Here is a 14,754-nt window from a genome sequence, read left to right on the forward strand (position 1 = left end):
TGGTAATCAAAAGAAAAAAGGGAGGTTTTGAGTGCTAGAAACTAGCAATGACAACGCTTGCACTTGCACCCAAATCTGTGTTTTTGTTTTTACTATACGTCTCGGAACATGACGCGAATGGTGCTAGCTAGGTAGCATTAGCATTTGAGCTAACGCTACTGTAACAGACAACCTGGTTACATTACTAACGTTACTAACGTGATTAATACAGCTTTGGGTGATGTACCCCAGCCTGCCAGTAACTTTCAAACCATGTCAGGCTTTGAACTCTCAATCGCCAAATATTCCACATTGCACCTTTTAACTCATTCACTGCCAACAACGTATGAACACGTTTTCAGAATCCAGCTGTTCCCTGCCAACAACGTGTTTACACGTTTTTGGCATCGATTTTTTTTTTTTGACGGTGGGTTGTGCATCTAAGCCTTTTACATCTCTTATATAATTATTGGAGCCACCGAACGTTTACAACCCATTCCACCGACCCACTAAGTGGCAACAGTGTTCTCCTGGCTAGAGAAAGGAAAGCATTTTTTTAACTTGTCAAGCCATTCTCAGCCCAGCCATTCTCCTTTTCGCGCTGATTGCTGGCGATGCGGGATTGCAAATTTACATAATAGATTCAGCCGATCTACTATGATCGGGTGATAGATTACAGTTGGAGGAACACACTTTGAAACACGCAGCATAAATATGACCAGAATCGCAAAAACTTCTCTCAACCAAAACTCCAAACGAGCGAGTCCTTCCCGACTTCCTCAAACAGCGGCCCAGACATGCAGGCACAGGAGAGCAGCAAAGCACTGACTGGTGACAAGCTTGTCCGCCCACGGAGGGCGGAGTTGAAGCAACTCGAGAGGGAGGGAGAGAGAGAGAGAGAGAGAGAGAGAGAGAGAGAGGGAGGGAGAGCGAGAGGGAGGGAGAGAGAGAGAGAGAGCGAGAGGGGGAGGGAGAGAGAGAGAGAGAGAGCCAAAAATGAATGGTTAAAGTGACAGTTCCATCCAATTTCACAAAAAGCCGTTTATCTCTGAATATTCTTTTTCACGCTAAAACCATGCTGTATTCAACTGCTAATGCTTACATAACTACTAACTCTACAAACTAACTCTTTTAGACAGAGAAAGTACACATTCTATTAGTACTTTTGAGATATTGTATGTTCACAAACTCCAAGCTGAAACGAATCCTCGGCTCTTATAAAATGAGCCATAATCCTCAAAAAACGGCTTGGCAGAAGCTACCTACAGCAAAAAAAAACGTCTGGCAGTCAATGTGTTAAAGGGTTAAAAATGTTTTTTGTTTGAAAGTGTGTGTATGGTCTGTGTCTACGCAGCTATTGCAGTGACAGGAAATTCACATGCACCACCACTGACTGTGATGGGACTTGTGTCATCTATGGCGATGGACACTACATCACATTTGACGATAAGAGGTTTGACTTCAGTGGCGAGTGTGAATACACCCTCCTCCAGGTAAGGTCCTAGCTAGCCTCAGACGCAATTCTCCCCTCGCCTGGCGGCTATGCTGGAAAAGCTCCCTCTCAACTTAAACTTGTGGAATCCCGTGTCAGGCATTAAACTGACCTTATTTCTGCATTCTGAAGGTTTCGGTAGGGTCAGATGGAACAAACTTAACATATCGGAATGCTAGTTGCTTCAAGAGGTTAGCAGTTATTGTTTTAAAATGCTAAGTTTGACGAAATCCGGCTAGTTGTTTGGGACCTGACACCAGAGGCATGTGCACTGGTGGTCTTATTTCTCCTTCTACTGAATAAGGTGTACGAAATAAGGTCAGTTCAATGCCCAATACAGGATTCCAGAATATAATATACAGAAAGAAGGATGGACAGACAGATGGGTAGGAATGGTGTCAAATATGTACTGTGTGTGTGTGTGTGTGTGTGTGTGTGTGTGTGTGTGTGTGTGTGTGTGTGTGTGTGTGTGTGTGTGTGCGTGCACGTCCTTCAGGACTACTGTGGAAATGGCCAGGGGAATGGAAGCTTCAGAGTGGTCAGTGAGAACATTCCCTGTGGAACCACAGGAACCACCTGCTCACAGGCCATCAAGATCTTCCTGGGGGTCAGTGCAGTAAACACAACACACTTACACTGTAGACACCTGGCTGTTTATACATTAGGTCAATGTAGCAATTAGGGATGCACCGATTGCCATTTTCTTGGCCGATTCCGATTTCCGATTTTTGAATAGTCTGACTTGCCGATACCGATTTTTGCCAATTCCGATTTTTTTTCTAAAAACAACAATTGACAGCTTACACAAACGTTTTTGTAACTTTGTTTGAAAATTAAGATTCATAGAACAATTCTTACATCTAATGGGGATCCAAATTATCTTATCTTATCTTATCATTTGCATGAAGTAGGACCATCTCACTCAAACACATCTCAAAATAAAAGTGTTCCAGGTTAGGCTACTGGACAGAGCTTTTTTGTGCAAATACAATGAATACAAAAATTAAATTAAATCCAATAGCCTATATCCCACAGCTATCATGCATTTACTTTTCCAAAAGAAAACAGGTGCAACAGAACATCAAAATGATCCATGGACAAGGAGTTTATAGACTGGCTCCAGACCAGTCCTCTTGAGTAGAGGGGAAATGAGTTTATGAGTTACAGTAACGATCTTCAGTCTGAATATCAGGCGGAGTTTACACACAGTCCGAAGTTTGGTAGGCTATGCGTATTTTTATCTGCCATCCGAAAAAAATATCGTCACGCACAGAAATCCTTGCACACTTGTGAGTCCGATGCATTTTTATTATTATGTCCGTCGTTCTATTTGTAATACGAAACAAATAGTCTCTCCTGTATCTACGTTACAACATGACTGACAGGCTGAGGCACCAGCGCTGATGTGGAATGGAAAAGGCAGGTCGGGGAATGGTTATACTGGACACAATGCTCGCGTTCACCTCGCCAAGTCGGCTGTGCACTGTGGCCGGGTGCAGCAGCACTGCTTCCCGGGTAGAGAGAGCAGAGAGAGGGGGGCCAGTGAGGTGAAGCGAGCCGCTCAGACTAGACTCCAGCCGAGCGGGACTCGGCCGCATCTCTGTCTCCACGGCTTATTTTCGATTTGCATGTGTGACAAACTGCGAGATTTGTCTACTTCACTGACGGTGAAAAAAATCCACAACGAGGAAGGTATGCTGGCGTGTGTGGTGTGGTGGCTGGGTGCCTGTCTCGGTGCTTTGGGGTGCGCGCACGTCATGTGAAAATCGGCTCACAGAATCGGCTATTTAGAGTGACCGGCGCAGATCACCGATCGAGGCCGATCACATGAAAATCGGCCATTTCCGGTCACGTGCCGATCGATCGGTGCATCCCTAGTAGCAATATAAAATTGTAGGAGAATTGAAAAACAGTTTAAAATCACACTAAACAATGGATTTCTTAATTTGTTGTCATCCTTTTCTTGTTAAAATCTGATCCAGTTGACATGATTGGTTCAGAAACACACTTAAAATATGTTAATGTTCAATGGATTCTTCCAGGCTAATGAGTTCCAGCTCAAAGACGATGGCTTCCAGGTGGTAAAGGGCAGCAGCAAGGTCCTCCCCCCTCAGGTCCGAAAGATGGGCAACTACCTGGTGGTGACGATCAGGCCGGGACTTGTGCTCATGTGGGACAAGAAGACCAGCCTGTTCATCAAACTCAGTGCAAAGTACCAGGTAAGCAACTGTACCAGGTAAACAACTGGACCAGGTAAACAACTGGACCAGGTAAACAACTGGACCAGGTAAACAACAGGACCAGGTAAACAACTGGACCAGGTAAACAACTGGACCAGGTAATTCTAGTCTGAACAACAACATGCCAACATTTTGGCATATTCCCGATAGTAAGATGAGAAGATATACAGTATGTCCTTCTCTTCTCTGTGATCAGTGGTCTAGTGCCAATAGACCAATTGATATACAGTAGCAGTGAATTCTATATCTGGTTTATTCTTCCTTAGGGTCAAGTCTGTGGTCTGTGTGGAAACTATGATGGCAATAGTAAGAATGACTTCACCACGCGCTCCCTTGAGACGGTGGTCGATGTTCTCGGCTTTGGTAACAGCTGGAAGGCTTCAGCTAGCTGCCCCAATGCCGAGTTGGCCAGTAACCCGTGTGCCTCCAACCCCTACCGGTCAGCCTGGTCCCAGAAGCAGTGCAGCATCATCAACAGCGTCACCTTCCAGACCTGTCATTCACAGGTAACTATGGCAATACACACACACACACACACACACACACACACACACACACACACACACACACACACACACACACACACACACACACACACACACACACACACAATAAAATAAGATAGAAAATAGATAAGATAAAATAAATAAGATATTTACAAGATGTAAATACAAGCATTTCAGATGCCCCGCTTTATTCGTTTTCAAGTCGCAGTTCAAAACAAATGATCGTTCAGGCAAGGTAATCAAATCAGACTCATCAGGGTGACTTAAAGATAATATTTAAAGCCCCAATCAGTAAGATTTTTGACATTTTTTACTGTAATATAAGATATTTTTAGTCTTAGGACATGGTAGATTGACTTGTAATAGGGAGACTCTCGGCTTTATTTATCCCACACCGCCCTCCATTGGCCAGCACTGGGACTAAGCAGTTTGCTGTCAGCGTCCCGTGTCAATAAAATAGAAAAAAGAAAAGGATGTGCGCATGCGCTGTACAGCGTAAGCGCTGTCTGCATGAAAGCAAGGAAGTAACTCGATTCGGATTTGCTACGAAAATGATGTTTCACGGAACTATGGATTATTATTTCATCACGTGGTGAGTACCCGATGTCACAACATGTACATAGAGCTTTCTGGCGCTGTGTTTTGTTGACTTCGAATGGCGATATCGTTATCGATACTAATGCACGCAGAGGGCGCAGTTGGAAAACTTACTGAATGGGGCTTTAAAACTGGAAATAAGGTCCAGGTTGCGAACCTGAAACCCTCATTTTGGTAGGCACTAGGCAGGGAATCTACCGCTACACTACCCGGACGCCCGGCATCTTATTTTTTTTGCTCTCGTCTTTTATCAATGAAATAAACAATTCATCGTTGTGTGTTTAAGGTGGACCCTGGTCCATACTATGATTCCTGTGTGAGAGACTCGTGTGCGTGTGACACCGGTGGAGACTGTGAGTGTTTCTGCACTGCTGTGGCTGCCTACGCCAAAGCCTGCAATGAAGCTGGAGCCTGTGTCAGCTGGAGAACTCCAAGGATCTGCCGTGAGTTTTAATGCAAAAGGAGAGCTTTTAAGCCAGAAGATGGCTAGAACACCGTTGAAAACCACCGCTAATAATATGTAGCTCCACTGTTGGGTGTCCCTACTAGTGGTTAGTTATTAAGTTTAACATTAGTTTAACATTGTTTGTAGTGTAGGGCGATGGTTCTCAAAGTGGGGTCCGGGGACCCCCAGGGGTCCTTGAGGCGGTAGCAAAAAGTGGAATAATTTATTTTCACTATAATGCCATCCATAAGTAACACAATGACAGACTATGTTGGTCATGGGCTTCATACACTTTTTGTAATAAAACATCTAAAAGCAAAATATTTCATCAGATGGGGGACCCTGGGACATAATCTTGGAGGTCGATGGTGTAGTTTGTGTCAGTTTAGTGGTCCTTGAAAAAGTTTGAGAACCACTGGTCAAGGGTTCGACTAGCCAGCTAGCCGGTTAGCCGGACACTTAGCAATAGTGCTTGTCTGAGTGAACGTTAGCATAATGCAACCATAACTTCTCGGTGAGGTTGAAGCACATACCTCTGTTCAGCGCTCATAGTTCCCCCGGGTGGTGGTTGTCCGCCTCCTTGGTACAGCTTTCAGGGCCGCGACAGTACGGTCGGTACTGGTGGTGTTGTTTGATTGTAACTTCACAACGTGAGGAGGGTGGTTACTTAATGATAACCTAATGGACTCACAAAAGGAAATAAACAATACGGATTATCTAGTTGAGTTGGTCATAGTCTTTGGTTAGGGGTTCTGGTTTCCTTTGCATCCTCGTGGCGTGCAAGCAAGATATGCAGCGCCACCCAACTCTCTCACTTCCTACTTCCTACTGGAAATAACCCCCGACCGTGCGGTCGGGCACGCCCTCAAGTCAGGTACATAGCCAATCATCCGCTCAAACATGTGACAAACATGGCAACTAACCAAACCGACCGTGACACTGTTACTGCTAGATTCAGTAGAATACCATTGTGTCTGTCTGTACCCTAATCATAGCAAGGGGTAACATGTTGGCTACTTATTTTGTCTCTCGCAGCTATGTTCTGTGACTACTACAACACCCCCGATGGCTGTGAGTGGCACTACAAGCCTTGTGGAGCTCGGTGTATGAAGACATTAAGGAGCCCATCAGGAAACTGTTCTAACCTCATCACAGCACTGGAAGGTAGAGTCTTAAAGGATGGCTTTACCAATAATCAACCCACTTTGTATCATTCATAATCTGGGTAATATAAGCACATGGTCAGTGTTTACCTTCTTTCTCTGTGTTCCTGTATTGCATTGTGGGTATTGTAGTCCCTACTGTTACAGTTACTGAGGTTGTTGATAATGTTCTGATGGTGTTACAGGCTGCTATCCCCAGTGCCCTCCTACCCAACCTTACTTTGATGAAGACACCATGAAATGTGTTGCCAGGGACCAGTGTGGTTGCTATGACAATCAAGGCAACCATTATAGTGTCGGAGAGAAGGTTCCATCAGAAAACTGTAATGACTGGTAGGTCTCACACAAACAACTCATCTGACTGTCCTTGCTCTTCTGGGTAAGCACCCCGATAAGCCTGATGTGTGTCTCCCTGGAGATGGAGGTCTCTCCCGACCCGCTGTGTCAACAGCAGCTGAATCTCAGCACTCTGCAACGGCCTAGTCGCACTGGAATGCCAGGGGGCTTTCTGGAGCGAGTGGCAAATGCCAAATGACCGCGCATGCGCGAGTAACATCTCAGTCTCCTCTATGATTGGATATCCCTTTATGATGGGATATGGTCATTTCTGAGCCCTAAGCACCACCCACTTCAACCCCAGCCTCAGTAAACAGCGAAAACGGGGAAATGGCAATATGTCTCCTACTTTTTAGGCTTACAATTAGTCACCTAAGACCCTCAATTACACAGTTAGAAGGTTTTGGTGCATTTTGTTTGCCGGGGTCTTTAAAATAATTTTGGCCCATTACCTTGCAGGATTTTTGAACTGAACCTCAATTTCAAATTGTCCAAAAAGTCAGTGACTACTAGTCACGACAAGTGAGCACTCAAAAAAAAAAGTTTCAAAAGCTAATTTCAATTTCAAATACAAACTCTTCTGTTATTTTCTACTGTCACCCAATTTAACTTCTTATGTTCAGGATGACCACCATGTGTCAAGGGACTACAGTATGATCCAATACCACCCTGATTAGTTTAGTTTGAGCTGTTTGAAGTTTTTGTTTTTATTCCCTTATTTATGTAGGCAAGTCCTGCATAGAAATCAGTGCAGTTGTCAGTATGCTTACTGATTGTGCCAGACATGTAAGCTATTATGATGATGCAGCTTTTTGCATGTTGCCTGTCTATCAATTATCCTCTTTTTTCTGAAATAATTGCAACACTCATGTGCTGTTCTCCATGCTCAAAATCTGAATTTGATACCACAAAAACAATATTACAAAGACCATTTTCCTTCTATTTCAAAGCTCCTGTACAATGTCTGGAATGAGATGCCAATACAATGTGAACAGTAAGAAGAACATTGATTTCAAACTATTAACATATACAATCTACTTACATATACCAGTATATCTGTTACTGACTGAAACAATTATACTTTTAATATGCAGAGTGCACATGCTTCGTTAATGGGAAAACCTATCCATACGGGTCGACTATCTACAACACCACGGATGGGCTTGGAACTTGCATCACAGCTGAGTGTGGAGCCAATGGGACCATAACCAGGGACACGTACCCATGCGAAAGCACCACAACCCCTGGACCTACTACAACCCCATTCACCACAGTTGCGCCCAGCACCTTCACAACATTGGCACCAACCACTATCTTCACGTTCTCCACACCTGGTAATAAAAAGGCAAATTTTATGATTAGAGATACAGGTACTCCGGTAGGGAAGGAAAGATGTAAATATGACACAGAACATTTTGAGACTGTTGAATTTTTGTGCCCTGGAAGTTGGAAACATTTTTGAACTTTTCAATTTGAGGTAGACAATGGACCCTATTGTCGCAAAAGCAGTCATTTTGCGTTTGCGCTTGTTTTGCACTTGTTTAACGCCATGCGCAATGCAAATTAGGGGCGTGCATAAGCGCATTTGTATTCTCCCTGCAACGCTATTACATCTATGCCTGTTATAATTGTACTGGACATGCATGGGCTAGGCGTGCCACATGCCAAACAAGGCGTGTCCCCGCAAAATGTGGGGACACAGATGGCATTCTCCTATCGTCAGCATGCGCGCAATTACTTTGCACTAAGAGCTTTGAAAAGCACCCCGCTGCGCTTGAGCGCATCATAATCTCCGCGCTGTGCAGTGCAGTGCAGAGGAATTCCTTTTGGATACGTCATTACGCATGGACGTGACACGCCAGGACATCTAATTCTGCTGCTAAAATTGGGTATTAGCAGATAATTCAGTGAGGCAATCAACTATAATTCACTGAGAAACTTTGATCACATTGCAAAGAGGGGTTAATGGCAAATTAATTGAGAAAACTTGTTGGACATTGTAGCCTCCTTGCAATAGGCTATTCACCTTCACCTATCCCATAACCCGGAGGGTCGTTGGCACCACAGATGATCTGTCGACAAGCTCTCTCCATCTCTCTCTGTCCTCGACATGCAGCTCTCACTGTTTCACTGAGTTTTAATTGAGTCCACTCTAAATCCTCTCATCTTTTCTCTTGTCTCCGCCGTTTCCCCGCTGCAAACACGTTTCCATTTCCCGGTCAACAAAATAATCCAAATTGCATCAAATCACAGATGTTTTTAACAGGTATATGATGTGATGGTGTTATTGTGAGATAGGCCTATCCAAATTACGCATGGAGAGAATTACAGCATATTGCATGCCTCAAGCAAACTGTATTACAGCGATTACGGGAATCTGATTTGGTTTGATTGATGTAACGCCCAAGGAATTGCCTGGCCACACCTGTGAATAATTCTGGTGCTTTAGACCGCCCAAATCCCATTTGCGCTGACATTTTGCAGGGCTTGGCACGCCTGACTTGGCACCTCTCCAATTTGTGCCTGCGGGAGATGGCGTGCCCAATTCCGCCCCCCTGCCGAGAATTGCGTCCCCACCATATTCAGGGGCTCTTTCAACTTCAAAAACAGGGAGGTCACATCTACCCAGACAATTATATCATTTTTAAACAGTTACGTTTCTGTATAAATCATTACAATATGCTACCGTGAGGTGGGGATGCGTTTGGCGGCAGGGGTGCAAAACTCAGCATAACACCTAGACACTTGCGAGAGGTGGACTGCTATCATCCCTGCAGGGACGATAGCATAAGGCAGGCATTAAGGCACGCAAACCGGTGCGCAAGCGCAAAAAGCGGATAGCGCCTGTACCAAGATAGGGCCCAAAGTGTCTATTTTTGTGATAATATGAATATGTTGGTTATTACTAATTAAGGGTTTGATCACAAAATGACACATTTGATTTTATCACAGCTGTTCAAACTACGACCTCACCAACTGTTGTTACCACAACTAGTGGACCATCAAAAACCACGAAGGGAACTACAGGCAAACCAGTTGAAACAACCACAGAAGAGGCAACAACAGTTGAAACCGTATCAACAAAGCCACCAAAGGTGGAAACTACTGGCCCAACTACAGCTGCTACTACACCTATTGTTGAAACTACCACTTCAGTACCTGAGGTTTCAACAGAAGGCCCCAAAACAACAGTTGTGACTTCCAAACCAGTTGTGACTTCCAAACCCTCTGTTGTTACCACAACTAGTGGACCATCAAAAACCACAAAGGGAACCACTGCCAAACCAGTTGAAACAACCACAAAAGAGGCAACAACGGTTGAAACCATATCAACGAAGCCACCAAAGTTTGAAACTACTGGCCCAACAACAGCTGCTACTACACCTATTTTTGAAACTACCACTTCAGTACCTGAGGTTTCAACAGAAGGCCCCAAAACAACAGTTGTGACTTCCAAACCCTCTGTTGTTACCACAACTAGTGGACCATCAAAGACCACAAAGGGAACCACTGCCAAACCAGTTGAAACAACCACAAAAGAGGCAACAACAGTTGAAACCATATCAACAAAGCCACCAAAGTTTGAAACTACTGGCCCAACAACAGCTGCTACTACACCTATTGTTGAAACTACCACTTCAGTACCTGAGGTTTCAACAGAAGGCCCCAAAACAACAGTTGTGACTTCCAAACCAGTTGTGACTTCCAAACCCTCTGTTGTTACCACAACTAGTGGACCATCAAAGACCACAAAGGGAACCACTGCCAAACCAGTTGAAACAACCACAAAAGAGGCAACAACAGTTGAAACCATATCAACAAAGCCACCAAAGTTTGAAACTACTGGCCCAACAACAGCTGCCACTTCACCTATTGTTGAAACTACCACTTCAGTACCTGAGGTTTCAACAGAAGGCCCCAAAACAACAGTTGTGACTTCCAAACCAGTTGTGACTTCCAAACCCTCTGTTGTTACCACAACTAGTGGACCATCAAAGACCACAAAGGGAACCACTGCCAAACCAGTTGAAACAACCACAAAAGAGGCAACAACAGTTGAAACCATATCAACAAAGCCACCAAAGTTTGAAACTACTGGCCCAACAACAGCTGCCACTTCACCTATTGTTGAAACTACCACTTCAGTACCTGAGGTTTCAACAGAAGGCCCCAAAACAACAGTTGTGACTTCCAAACCAGTTGTGACTTCCAAACCCTCTGTTGTTACCACAACTAGTGGACCATCAAAGACCACAAAGGGAACCACTGCCAAACCAGTTGAAACAACCACAAAAGAGGCAACAACAGTTGAAACCATATCAACAAAGCCACCAAAGTTTGAAACTACTGGCCCAACAACAGCTGCCACTTCACCTATTGTTGAAACTACCACTTCAGTACCTGAGGTTTCAACAGAAGGCCCCAAAACAACAGTTGTGACTTCCAAACCAGTTGTGACTTCCAAACCCTCTGTTGTTACCACAACTAGTGGACCATCAAAGACCACAAAGGGAACCACTGCCAAACCAGTTGAAACAACCACAAAAGAGGCAACAACAGTTGAAACCATATCAACAAAGCCACCAAAGTTTGAAACTACTGGCCCAACAACAGCTGCCACTTCACCTATTGTTGAAACTACCACTTCAGTACCTGAGGTTTCAACAGAAGGCCCCAAAACAACAGTTGTGACTTCCAAACCAGTTGTGACTTCCAAACCCTCTGTTGTTACCACAACTAGTGGACCATCAAAGACCACAAAGGGAACCACTGCCAAACCAGTTGAAACAACCACAAAAGAGGCAACAACAGTTGAAACCATATCAACAAAGCCACCAAAGTTTGAAACTACTGGCCCAACAACAGCTGCCACTTCACCTATTGTTGAAACTACCACTTCAGTACCTGAGGTTTCAACAGAAGGCCCCAAAACAACAGTTGTGACTTCCAAACCAGTTGTGACTTCCAAACCCTCTGTTGTTACCACAACTAGTGGACCATCAAAGACCACAAAGGGAACCACTGCCAAACCAGTTGAAACAACCACAAAAGAGGCAACAACAGTTGAAACCATATCAACAAAGCCACCAAAGTTTGAAACTACTGGCCCAACAACAGCTGCCACTTCACCTATTGTTGAAACTACCACTTCAGTACCTGAGGTTTCAACAGAAGGCCCCAAAACAACAGTTGTGACTTCCAAACCAGTTGTGACTTCCAAACCCTCTGTTGTTACCACAACTAGTGGACCATCAAAGACCACAAAGGGAACCACTGCCAAACCAGTTGAAACAACCACAAAAGAGGCAACAACAGTTGAAACCATATCAACAAAGCCACCAAAGTTTGAAACTACTGGCCCAACAACAGCTGCCACTTCACCTATTGTTGAAACTACCACTTCAGTACCTGAGGTTTCAACAGAAGGCCCCAAAACAACAGTTGTGACTTCCAAACCAGTTGTGACTTCCAAACCCTCTGTTGTTACCACAACTAGTGGACCATCAAAGACCACAAAGGGAACCACTGCCAAACCAGTTGAAACAACCACAAAAGAGGCAACAACAGTTGAAACCATATCAACAAAGCCACCAAAGTTTGAAACTACTGGCCCAACAACAGCTGCCACTTCACCTATTGTTGAAACTACCACTTCAGTACCTGAGGTTTCAACAGAAGGCCCCAAAACAACAGTTGTGACTTCCAAACCAGTTGTGACTTCCAAACCCTCTGTTGTTACCACAACTAGTGGACCATCAAAGACCACAAAGGGAACCACTGCCAAACCAGTTGAAACAACCACAAAAGAGGCAACAACAGTTGAAACCATATCAACAAAGCCACCAAAGTTTGAAACTACTGGCCCAACAACAGCTGCCACTTCACCTATTGTTGAAACTACCACTTCAGTACCTGAGGTTTCAACAGAAGGCCCCAAAACAACAGTTGTGACTTCCAAACCAGTTGTGACTTCCAAACCCTCTGTTGTTACCACAACTAGTGGACCATCAAAGACCACAAAGGGAACCACTGCCAAACCAGTTGAAACAACCACAAAAGAGGCAACAACAGTTGAAACCATATCAACAAAGCCACCAAAGTTTGAAACTACTGGCCCAACAACAGCTGCCACTTCACCTATTGTTGAAACTACCACTTCAGTACCTGAGGTTTCAACAGAAGGCCCCAAAACAACAGTTGTGACTTCCAAACCAGTTGTGACTTCCAAACCCTCTGTTGTTACCACAACTAGTGGACCATCAAAGACCACAAAGGGAACCACTGCCAAACCAGTTGAAACAACCACAAAAGAGGCAACAACAGTTGAAACCATATCAACAAAGCCACCAAAGTTTGAAACTACTGGCCCAACAACAGCTGCCACTTCACCTATTGTTGAAACTACCACTTCAGTACCTGAGGTTTCAACAGAAGGCCCCAAAACAACAGTTGTGACTTCCAAACCAGTTGTGACTTCCAAACCCTCTGTTGTTACCACAACTAGTGGACCATCAAAGACCACAAAGGGAACCACTGCCAAACCAGTTGAAACAACCACAAAAGAGGCAACAACAGTTGAAACCATATCAACAAAGCCACCAAAGTTTGAAACTACTGGCCCAACAACAGCTGCCACTTCACCTATTGTTGAAACTACCACTTCAGTACCTGAGGTTTCAACAGAAGGCCCCAAAACAACAGTTGTGACTTCCAAACCAGTTGTGACTTCCAAACCCTCTGTTGTTACCACAACTAGTGGACCATCAAAGACCACAAAGGGAACCACTGCCAAACCAGTTGAAACAACCACAAAAGAGGCAACAACAGTTGAAACCATATCAACAAAGCCACCAAAGTTTGAAACTACTGGCCCAACAACAGCTGCCACTTCACCTATTGTTGAAACTACCACTTCAGTACCTGAGGTTTCAACAGAAGGCCCCAAAACAACAGTTGTGACTTCCAAACCAGTTGTGACTTCCAAACCCTCTGTTGTTACCACAACTAGTGGACCATCAAAGACCACAAAGGGAACCACTGCCAAACCAGTTGAAACAACCACAAAAGAGGCAACAACAGTTGAAACCATATCAACAAAGCCACCAAAGTTTGAAACTACTGGCCCAACAACAGCTGCCACTTCACCTATTGTTGAAACTACCACTTCAGTACCTGAGGTTTCAACAGAAGGCCCCAAAACAACAGTTGTGACTTCCAAACCAGTTGTGACTTCCAAACCCTCTGTTGTTACCACAACTAGTGGACCATCAAAGACCACAAAGGGAACCACTGCCAAACCAGTTGAAACAACCACAAAAGAGGCAACAACAGTTGAAACCATATCAACAAAGCCACCAAAGTTTGAAACTACTGGCCCAACAACAGCTGCCACTTCACCTATTGTTGAAACTACCACTTCAGTACCTGAGGTTTCAACAGAAGGCCCCAAAACAACAGTTGTGACTTCCAAACCAGTTGTGACTTCCAAACCCTCTGTTGTTACCACAACTAGTGGACCATCAAAGACCACAAAGGGAACCACTGCCAAACCAGTTGAAACAACCACAAAAGAGGCAACAACAGTTGAAACCATATCAACAAAGCCACCAAAGTTTGAAACTACTGGCCCAACAACAGCTGCCACTTCACCTATTGTTGAAACTACCACTTCAGTACCTGAGGTTTCAACAGAAGGCCCCAAAACAACAGTTGTGACTTCCAAACCAGTTGTGACTTCCAAACCCTCTGTTGTTACCACAACTAGTGGACCATCAAAGACCACAAAGGGAACCACTGCCAAACCAGTTGAAACAACCACAAAAGAGGCAACAACAGTTGAAACCATATCAACAAAGCCACCAAAGTTTGAAACTACTGGCCCAACAACAGCTGCCACTTCACCTATTGTTGAAACTACCACTTCAGTACCTGAGGTTTCAACAGAAGGCCCCAAAACAACAGTTGTGACTTCCAAACCAGTTGTGACTTCCAAACC

General features: G+C 44.4%; 1 protein-coding gene across 1 annotated transcript; it reads left to right on the forward strand.

Annotated features, from left to right (window-relative positions):
• Window positions 1-108: 108 nt before the first annotated feature.
• LOC310770919 (mucin-2-like) lies at window positions 109-6,957 on the forward strand (the record flags this gene model as incomplete). Its single annotated transcript, XM_083663615.1, has 9 exons — window positions 109-131; window positions 1,334-1,472; window positions 1,968-2,078; window positions 3,514-3,690; window positions 3,978-4,217; window positions 5,101-5,257; window positions 6,295-6,423; window positions 6,608-6,729; window positions 6,841-6,957. The coding sequence occupies 9 exons, from the start codon at window positions 109-111 to the stop codon at window positions 6,955-6,957; spliced, it is 1,215 nt and encodes a 404-aa protein (XP_083519741.1).
• Window positions 6,958-14,754: the final 7,797 nt, after the last annotated feature.

The sequence above is a fragment of the Poromitra crassiceps genome (assembly GCF_964638095.1).
Source record: "Poromitra crassiceps genome assembly, contig: HAP1_SCAFFOLD_258, whole genome shotgun sequence".
Lineage (NCBI taxonomy): Eukaryota > Metazoa > Chordata > Actinopteri > Beryciformes > Melamphaidae > Poromitra > Poromitra crassiceps.